Here is a 10,889-nt window from a genome sequence, read left to right on the forward strand (position 1 = left end):
TATAGCTATACACACTCATGAAAATAAAACCAGACTATGAAACAAGTATCACATAGCCCAGATTCAGACTGGTTAGGAACAGGCATGGTTGACACTTCCATGATCACAAAGATGTTCTCATTCTGAAGTTTCTAAAACCCTGAGCTCATCTTCTGCCTGGAGACCAAGCTACCATCTCCTTTTATAATTCTGCCACCAAATTTCACTACCTTGTTGTACCATCATGTTATTAGGTACGTAATGCATACATAGCACTGCTGAGAGGAGCAAGGGAATATTCACACAAAGAATAATGAAAGGGGGAGATGGTGAGGTTTCTAGATACATAAGCTAAGGTGACAAGTCTTTCGTTCTCCAGGGCACTACACACAGCTGTTAGTCCATTCTTTTGAGTACTTGCATGGTTGAAGGAGTTTTCCCATATATTATCTCATTGGCTCTTCATAACCACCCCATTGGTAGCTATCACAGGTATCATCTTTGTCCCCACCAAGAGGCTTTACCCAGGTCCACACAGGTGATGGAGCCAAGGTTGGATCAGATCTTCTGATCCCAAATTTCCAAATTCAAAATTCAAAACACCAAACAAAGGAGGTGGATTAGAAAGAGGGACGAGCCCTCAGTAAGCCTGTAGAGTCACTGAATCTCATTGTTGGGTACCCCCACCAACCATTTGTATGTTCCTTTCTTTCCTGGTTGCCCAGGGTGAGAATCAGGACCAAGGAAGAGAAGAGAAAGTTGCAGAAAGAGCCAGAAGCCTGCTTTGTATTCTTGCCCCAGAATACAGTACTTTGTAACACTTGCCCCTGCAAATGTTAGGAGTGAACTCAAGCCTAAGAACAATCCCAGAGATGGGCTACATCAGTGTCTGATGAGTAACTTAGATGTTCCAGAGAGACCCTCACCCTACAGACACATGTACCACAGTCTTAGATGCCTACTCAGGCTCCCTTCTGGAAACCCCATTATTCCAGGCTATCTCCCAACATTTTTCTTGGTTTAATCATTACTTCTTTTTGCCTATTAAATATCATCAACATATATAGGTTTCACCAGTGCCTACTCTTTGCACAAATTAGATGTTCAATGAATGTCGGCCACTGGTGATGGTGTCTAATCACACCAGTTTTAGAGATTCTGAGCTCCCTGAACACAGTGTTGACATATTTGTCCATTTTCTTTGCCCTATGCAGCAAACCAAGTGTTCTTGGTTGATAGCATGTACCTAAGCACACTGCTCAGGGTCCCAAAGGTCCTGTTCTCGGGTTATTTCAGTATGATGCAGTCCACCTCTTCAGTGGCAGGCACCCCTGTGGTTTTGAGGTCAAGGTCCCCACTGGACTTACTCCCACTGTAAGAAGCCTTCCAGTGGAGCAGCATGATCTTCTTGAAGTACTTGATGGTGTTGTTCTTGACGGTCACGAAGCACACGGTGTTGACCATGCTGTTGCTCATGGCAATGCACTCAACCACATAGAAGGCCGTGAGGTAGTGCTTCTCCTTCACAAACACGGTGGGGAAGAAGTCACGCACGATGGTAAAGCCGTAGAAGGGCGCCCAGCACAGCACGTAGGCGGTGAGGATGCACATGAGCACCAGGACCGTCTTCCGGCGGCAGCGCAGCCGCTTCCGGATCTGCTCAGTCTGGAAACCAGGGACAGCCTTGAACCAGAGTTCCCGGGAGATCCTGGCATAGCACAGGGTCATGGTGACCACTGGACCCACGAACTCAATGCTGAAGATGAAGAGGAAGTATGACTTGTAGTAGATCTGCTGGTCCACTGGCCAGATCTGGCCGCAGAAGATCTTCTCCTGGCTCTTGACAATGAGGAGGACCGTTTCAGTGGTGAAGTAGGCTGACGGTATGGCAATGAGGATGGACACCATCCACACCAAGGCAATCAAGCCAGTGGCCGTTTGATACTTCATGCGGGGTCTCAGCGGGTGGACAATGGCCAGATATCTAGGACAAGGACACAAATGGGATCAACCACTGTGGTAAGGAAGTGCTGGAGGATGATGTTATTTTTGCAACACTGAGGCACAATCAAATGGTAGGTGTGGAGGGAAAGAGCAGTGTTATGTGGGCTTCCAGGAAAGGCAGACTTGAATGCCAGCTCCAGCTACACCTCTTACTAGCTGTGCAACCTCAGGCAAGTTTTTATTTTTTTTAATTGAAGTATAGTTGATTTACAACGTTGTGTTAATTTCTGCTGTACAGCAAAGTGATTCAGTTATATATATATATATATATATATATATATATATATATATATATATATATATATATATACATATATATTCTTTTTCATATTCTTTACGTTACGGTTTATTCCAGGATATTGAATATAGTTCCCTATGCTATACAGTAGGACCTTGTTGTTTATCCATTCTATATGTAAAAGCTTACATCTGCTAACCCCAAACTCCCAATCCATCCTTCCCACACCCCGCCACCCACCCCTTGGCAAACACAAGTCTATTGTCTATATCTGTGAGTCTCTTCTGTTTCTGTTTCATAGATAAGCTCATTTGTGTCATATTTTAGATTCTACATATAAGTGATATCATATGGTATTTGTCTTTCTCTTACATAGTCACTTACTATGATAATCTCTAGGTCCATCCATGTTGCTGCAAATGGCATTATTTCATTTTTTTATGGTTGAGTAATATTCCATTGTATATATATACCACATCTACTTTATCCATTCATCTGTCAATGGATGTTTAGGTTGTTTCCATGTCTTGGCTATTGTGAATAGTGCTGCTGTGAACATAGGGGTGCATGTATCTTTTCGAATTAGAGTTTTGTCTGGATATATGCCCAGGACAGGCAAGTTATGTTTAATCTCTCTGAATCTCAATTTCCTTATCTGGAAAAGTATTTTTGTTTGTTTGTTTTTAAAGATTAAATGTGCCAATATAGACACAATTTCTGGCACAGTTTAAAACATGGTATATACTCAATAAATGGTAACTATTATTATTAAATGTAGTAATAACATCTCCTATTGGTTTCTAGCCTGGCACTGTTCCCAGGTCCTTCCTGTTTTCAGGGCCATTCATCCTAATTACCCCACAGCTTAGAGCTAAAAGGACCTGATAATTCTAAAGAGTTGTTGGGAGGATTTGCCCTTTCTGATAGAAATAGTGGGCAAAGTTTTGCCTTCATTCCACATTTTTAAAAACATTGCTCTGCATGCAAAGGTGGAGGAAAAGCATGTGACCATTTATCTTATTTTTCAGGTTGAAAAACGGAGCTTAGTGAGAGATGAGTGACTTTCTCAAGGTCAAATACCACAGGACTCTCGATAGAAAACATTTAACCCTATCTCACATGGTTGATGTGAAAATCAATTGAGAATATATGCGAACATGTTTTTTGAACCACAAAGCAACAGACTGTAAAAGATATTGTTTTTGTTCTTTCCCTTAAAACCACACTGCTGTTACCACAGTTGTCCAGAAAAGAAGAGAGAGCATTTTCCGGGGGATGTGAGTCATTCGTGCAGTATGAAAGCCTCCTTCCCAGAGAGAGTGCACATACTTAGACAGAGAGCTCTGGTTTCCTGGAAGACATTCTGTGTGTGGCAGGGGGTGGAAGCAGGAGAAGGAGAAAGATGGCAAGTGAAGTGGGAGGGAATGACTAATCAACGCTGGAAATAAACACATCCTCACGTGTCCACAGCTTATCCCTGGGAAAGCCAAGGGCAACCGTGACAGGGGCCTGAAGGAAAGCCAAACAATTCTGTTCCCTTCGCAGCCGATCCCTTTGAGGTCATCTTACTTGGGATTTTGACTGGAAGAGGAGGGTCATTCTTTTTTTTTTTTTTTTTTGTCATATTCCTGCTGTTTCTGTCCTTCCCACAACACAGACAGCCAACCCCATTGAGTGTCATATGGAGAGTTCAGTGGCACCAGACTTCTGCTCTCTTGTAGCTACCAGCTGTTGGATGAAGTTGGATGGGTTGGGTCCACCCTCTGGTCGCCCATCTGGCTGCTTTTCACGCTCCACCAGCAGCAACAATCCCTGGCACTCGCCAGTCTCCCAGGGTGGATGCTGAGGGTGAAATGGGAATGTCTGCAGGGTGTTGGCAATGCTTTTGTCAATGCACATGAAGACCACGCCACTCTTGCTGTATGGAGGGCACCAAACCTTCTCTGAACCATAACGAAAACTAAGAGTTTAGAGCTTTTGCTTTCACCAGCTCTCTCCCTCTCTATCTACCCCACCGTGTTCTGTTGATTACTCTCCCAAAGAATATTTCTGTATTCATAATTGCTTGCTATATGAACGTTCACTATATGATTCTATTCCTTCTTTTCCCACTAGTAATTTCCCAAGTCTTTATGATATTTTCAAACTCGGAGTGTTTTTTCAATGAACATGTAGGGGAGAATGTTGATCTAGAAGACCAAGAATCTACTCCCAGCTTTGCCACAAACTTGCTATGCAAATTTTTCATTTTCTTAGCCCTGAGGACTCAATTTCCTCATCTGTGACATGGGAATATCAAGTGCCTTACCAAGCTCACAGAGATACTGTGAAGCTCCAATGAGACACTGCACATAAACAATAGGCTATTAATATACAAGAAAAAAACCCTTAGTATCCTAAAATGTATTTTTAGAGCTATTCTGTATAGCAAGCAATTTTCTTTCACCGGTTACTGGCAAATCGTGCATTTGCAAGTTCTATGCTACTTTCTATTTTATTGGACATATTTTATTGGATTTACTAATCTTCACATCAAAATTAATCTGTGATTGCCCATCAGATAGTTCATCCTGACATCACCCCACCTCCATCCCCAAAGTTAGCACCAGGAGCTGTGCAAGAGGTCTTCCAAATACATTAACCAATAGGCAAATTGCAGAAAACTGTTTCAAGGATTGCCACCAGCCTTGGGTATGCTAGGCTCAGAACTCCATTATTAGTAATAGTTGCTTGACTTTGTAAAGCAACTTCCAATTTACAGAGCGTTTTCAAATCCACATCCTCATCAGATAACCCCAACTCATTTGAATAGGTAAGGGAGCAAAGATGCCCACCTTACAGAAGAGCAAACTGAGGTCTGAAGAAGTTAAATAACCTGTCAAAAGCCACGCAGCTGGTAATCGACAGAACCATGATGCAGACCCATCCGTATCTTGCTCCAAATCCAGTGGGCTCACCAATACGCCAATTGTTCCTTCCTTTTCAAACCAGAGCAAGCAATATCCCTTCCTCCTGTCCTTCTGGCATCCTGGCAGCCCCTCTGCTCTTTTCATCATAGTCAGTTTCGACCTATTGATGTTCCAAAAAGGAGTCAGGCAATTGGCAGCTACTTTCCTTAGGAGTATGCGCTTGGCATTGTGGCATGTCTACCACTACAGTGGTTCAGGTCCAGATCCACTTAGAGTCAGCATTTCCCAGAGAACAAAGAATGGAGGCTGCTGGACAAAGAAATGTCCAGCCACTAACTGTGTGATGTCAGCGGGCTGGGTGATTAAGCAAAGAACATTTGAGCTCCCTCTCTGCCCCAGGACTCAGCCCCAGCTCTAATCACGGAAGTGGCAGTCACAGTAGCTACTAGGTGGCTCATGGGATGGGTAGCAAATGTACAACCAGCCCCAACCAATAAGCTCACCAGGAAGCATCTGGGCTTCCTAAGGCTGAGTGCTGTTCCTCATGCCTTAGCTGCCTCATCCAGACGGTATAAGAGAGCTGCCAACAGGCAGGCAGACTGGCCAGCTTCTCCTGGATTCCACATAAAAAAAAAGGAGGGACCCCAGTGTCCCATGTGCCTGAGATCCAAAAGATATACCCCGAGGACAGTGCGGGTGTCTCCACATCAAAGAAGAAACCCAGACCTGGGGGGACAGAGTCCTGAGCATCTTTTGCAGTTCCCTGCTACCCTCAGGTCTGATTCTCTGTGCCTAGATTGTGTGATCTTCTAGAACAGGACCCTATTCTTTCTGATCTCTACTCTTTTACATTCCTTGCCCTGTCCCCCGTCCCCGCCCCCGCTCCCGGGACCTCACTCTCACCTCAAGCATCCTCACCTCTCGGCTTTTGTAAACACAGTTCTACCTACCCTCTTGGAAATCCTTTTTTCTCCTTGCTGATCATCATTTGTTGAAAGCCAGTAAAAAGTCTGTCTCCTGCATGAAGCCTCCTCTGATTATTCTGTTACGCCGCAATCTCACCCTTCTCTAAATTTCATTTCAAACTGACCCTTTACTTACCCCCTGACTTTCCTGTGTTAGTTCTCACCCCTCCCGCGCACTCTGGATGGTAAGCTTCCCAAGAGCAGGAATCATGCCTTACTTTTAAAACCTTTTGCTGTCTGTGAATTCTGGGCACCTAGGATCTTAGTAAAACTTCACCTTCAGCAAGTACCTAGCACTGGATGAACAGAAATGTAATAAGCCGTGGTGACAGTTCTCAAAAAGATTGCAACCTTTTTTTGGAAAACAGGACATCAATGTGTTTACCCAGCATGAGACTGGCAGGCAGTCTGGAACTCGATAATAAGATGGTGGAAAAACAGATGAACATTCCAGCCATATTTTGTATACAGTGGCATTGTTAGAGGTCTTTTGAGCAAGAGAGGGAGGGGTGTATGAGGCAGAAGATTAATTTAGCTGCAGTCTTGCTTTCTTCCCCTGGGCCATGGGACACTTCTTGCTATTCCTAGAAACTTCAGGTTTGCTCCCATCTCGAAGCCTTTGCACTTAGAATTCTCTTTGTCTGGAATGCTCTTTCCCAGTCTTTACGAGGCCAGTTATTTTCCCCCCATCATTCAGAGGTCTGTTCAAATATCTTCTCAGAGACACTTTTCCTGATTCCCACCTAGAGTGTCTCCCACCCTTGGTCGCTCTCAGTGTTTGCTTGCATATTTGTTTGTTTGTTTGTTTTATTGAAGAATAGTTAATTTACAATGCTGTGTTAGTTTCAGGTGTACAGCAAAGTGATTCCGTTATACATATATGTATTTGTTTTTCAGATTCTTTTCCATTATAGGTTATGTTTATTTGTTTTTGCTCAGAGTATTTCTCATGCTCTGAAATTACCTTCCTTGGTTGCTTGCCTGACTGTTCTCTCTCCATCAAGCTCCATCAGCACAAGGAGCTTTTTTGCTTATTCACCATTGTATCACCAGTGCTTGAAATAGTATTTGTAACTTTGTAGTCGCTCCATAAAAATGCATTGTGTGTTGGGGCTTCCTGGGTGGCGCAGTGGTTGAGAGTCTGCCTGCCGATGCAGGGGACATGGGTTTGTGCCCCGGTCCGGGAAGATCCCACATGCTGCGGAGCGGCTGGGCCTGTGAGCCATGGCCGCTGAGCCTGCGCGTCCGGAGCCTGTGCTCCACAATGGGAGAGGCCAGAATAGTGAGAGGCCCGCGTACCGCAAAAAAAAAAAAAAAAAAAAAAAAAAAAAATGCATTGTGTGAATGAATGAATGCTTAGGATGGATTGTAAGGGAGTAGGTTTGGCAGAGGGGCGGAGCTGAGAGACACTGGCCACAGGAAAACCAAGAGGAGACTGTGATAATTCAGCCCTGGGTGAGCAGCGGGGAGGTTGGGCCGGGGGTGGGAGGGGATTGTCAGGGCCTGGGAATTAAGTGAATGCTGGAGAAAGGGAGAGAGCAGCCAGGACAAAGGGGACTTTTGAGCTTAGATGCCTGGGAGAGCCATGGAACCAATAGTAGAAACAGAGAACGGGTGGGAGATAAATAGTTCTGTTCTACTATATCTTGAGAGCTGTGTTTCTTAGAAACTTTGTATCATTATTTCTTTAATCACATCACAAAAACAATCACTATCATGAAAGCAAAGAGGTTAGCCAATCGGAAAAAGTCATTAATCTGGTTTTGTTGTTGTTGTTTCTTTAAGGGTTAATTTACAAAGCATAACATCTGCTGTTTATTAAGTGCTTACTCTGTTTTAAGCATTGTTCTAAACAATTACATGTATTATTTCATTTCATCCTCAAAGCAACCTAATACATTAGGTTTTCTAATTATTCCCATTTTATACATGAGAAAATTGAGGCAGAGAAGGGTCAACTAACACACACAAGGCCCTGCAGCTAATAAGTGGTGCAGTAGGAGTTTAAACCCAGGCAGACTAACTGCTCACACTATTCCTACAGAAATTTCATTAAACAAAAATAAAGATATTTTTATAACTGTGGCCATATTTGTTATATCAAGACAAAAATTAGTTGCCTAAAACTAACAAACTCAAGCCCAGGGTCTGGGTTCAAGTTTCCAATCACAACCCCACTCGAAACAATAGCCGATGCAAAGCACGTTCCTGATTAACATACCCACCGTAAGAGAAATGCCTGCAATATTTCAGACAAGCTGAGTTTCATATGAAAGGTGAATATGAGTTTGAAAGAGTTCAGTAGATGGAGGTGGATTGATTGACATAGATATTACCTCTTACATGTCCAGAATAGCCCAATGCCCTGATTTTGTCCTGGCTTACATTCCCCTTGAAGCCATTTCCTCCTGCAGTGTTACCCCTTTCTTCGAGTAGCCCCCTCCATGGTAAAATGGGTCTCACCCAGGGAGCAGGGGCCCACCCCGCAGCAGGTACCTACCTACCCCCCTTTCAGTGGCTGAGAGCACCTTCTGTGAAAAACTGTCTTGCCAGAGTGAAACTTCAGGATATAAGCCCATATGTTTTGTCCTGTTCATGTACTAAGAGGGATGGTGGCAGCTTCCACTTTCAGAAAAGTTCAGAGACAAAGTCCCTGGAGATCTTCCTCGACAGCTGTGAAGGGAACTTGGGGGGCAGATACTCTGCTTGACTGTCCCCCTCCTGTTCCTTCTACAGATTCACCCAGGGTCCGTTCCTGGGTAGACAGAACACCATGGGGGCTTCGTGACTCACGTGGAAGAGCTTGGCCAAGCCTTGCGCAGGGGTGACACCTCTGGACACCTTCTATGGGTAACAAACCGAGGGCCATCTAATGTGCTAATTCCAATATCCTCCTACGTTTTAAGGCCAGGCTCCTTTTCAACCCTCTGCCCTTGGGAGTGGTCTATGTCTAGGTATTCTAGTGGTCGTCCCACTGATGGCTTCAGAAATCAGGCTCTATTTGCTGTGTTCCTCCCCGGAACACTGTCCTGGGGTGTCCTGATTGGGGTGGGGGGAGGGAGCTGAACGCCACCAGAGCACTGAGGCCATGGGACACGGAGATCATCTGTGCTTCAGGCTCTCCGCGTTAAGAGAGAGAGACGGGCTGTGCAGATCCAAGTACACAGAGGCCCGATTAGACCCTCAGGGTAACTGTCTCTGGACTGCACCAAGGTGTTTTGTAACAAGAGTCCAACTTTGGGCACAGAAGCCTACAAAATTGTTCCAAGGGAACAAAAACTACTCTGGCCCATTAGCACAGGAGATTATACTAAATGAAAAGCCTAAAGATAACATAGGAAAGATTTGCATAGGCTGCTCTTACTGATTTTATTTACCATCACTAGAAACAGCCCTTCTGTACTGTTGTACACTAATGTATGAAAAGCAGCCAACTGATTACTGCAACAACCAAAAAAGAGTAAGTAAGCTAAGCATAGGTCTCCTTTTTGTTTTGTTTTGTTTCGTTTGTTTTTTAGAACAAATCCCTCAACGTTATTTAAAATCAACCAGTGTTAACATTGTTAATCAACTACACCCAATATAAAATAAAAATTTTTTAAATCATCATAACAATAAAAAAAAATCAACCGTTGTTTGTAGGGGCATCACGTTTCAGTAGAGGATGTCTTGATGAGATAGAAACCTCCCTCAAGATTTCCAAGTTGACTCAAGAGGTAACTGCCTGAAACTTAAACTTGTCCCTCCACACCTCCTGGGAGCTGCCTACCTCTAGACCTCGGACAGATACAACATCTAGGGGCATGTCCATAACAGAGGGATCAAAAGTCTTCCTGCTGCCCAACTGTAGGGGGCTCCACTACCTCCTGCCTGCTTACCGCTGGAAAACTAGAACTCTTTTCACTGTTCAATAAATGGGCCACCTTTGGGCCCCCATGCATCCACAGCTCTGGGGAATACAAATACCTCTCATCAATCACAACTGCCCCTTCTTTCATTGTCCCCACCCCTCACTCACCTGTCGATGGCGATGGCCAGCAGGGCGTTGGTGGAGACGTAGAGAGAGACAGTGCGCAGGTAGTTGACAGAGGCGCACAGCACGTGGCCGTGCTCCCAGGAGAGCTGGCGGACCACGTAGTAGTCCATCTCAAAGGGGCAGCAGACGACGGCCACCAGGAAATCAGAGATGGCCAGGTTGGCGATGAGCAGATTGGTGAGGTTGCGCAGCTTCTTGTAGCGGGCCAGGGCGGCGATGAAGATGAAGTTGCCAATACCACAGACCAGCATGATGCCCACCAGCGCCATGCCAATGACAATTTTGGCAGCAAAGAAGGTCCGGGAATTGGTCACATCCTCATCTTCATCCAAGGGCATATCATAGTCGCCATAGCTGAAGTTGAATGGGAAGAAAGCAGCTTGGGTTCCGTGGGGGTCAAGCAGAGAAAAATAGTTGGTTGAGGTGTTTGTGGCATTCTCATCCATGACCCCCATGTTGACCTCCATCTGGCCAGGTGAAGCCTTGAGCAACACTCCTGGGGATTCCTCTGGGGAGATGTCGTTAGGCTGAGGTCTCCCCTTTCTGCTGATACTCAGCTTTCCCTTAATCAGTCAGATTGTCCCTGCAAGCGTCCTTGGGGTCCAGTATCCAAGCTCCATCCTAAGCCTTTGAAAGACATACAAACAATTGGCTACATATGTAAGTGAACCTGGCCAAATTTAAAACCATTCTATAAACTAAGCTGACCCATTAGCCACCTGCCCAGAGTGAACAGGTGATGGAGTGGAAATAAAGGA

At 44.7% G+C, this 10,889-nt stretch overlaps 1 protein-coding gene across 1 annotated transcript; it reads right to left on the minus strand.

Annotated features, from left to right (window-relative positions):
* Positions 1–1,266: 1,266 nt before the first annotated feature.
* PROKR1 (prokineticin receptor 1) lies at positions 1,267–10,685 on the minus strand (the record flags this gene model as incomplete). The annotated part of the gene is made up of 2 exons (XM_079720832.1): positions 10,114–10,685; positions 1,267–1,963 (listed from the first exon to the last, which is right to left on the minus strand). The coding sequence occupies exons 1-2, from the start codon at positions 10,596–10,598 to the stop codon at positions 1,267–1,269; spliced, it is 1,182 nt and encodes a 393-aa protein (XP_079576958.1). The 5' UTR covers positions 10,599–10,685.
* Between the last annotated feature and the right edge of the window lie 204 nt (positions 10,686–10,889).

The sequence above is a fragment of the Hyperoodon ampullatus genome (assembly GCF_949752795.1).
Source record: "Hyperoodon ampullatus genome assembly, chromosome: 15".
Classification (NCBI taxonomy): Eukaryota; Metazoa; Chordata; class Mammalia; order Artiodactyla; family Ziphiidae; genus Hyperoodon; species Hyperoodon ampullatus.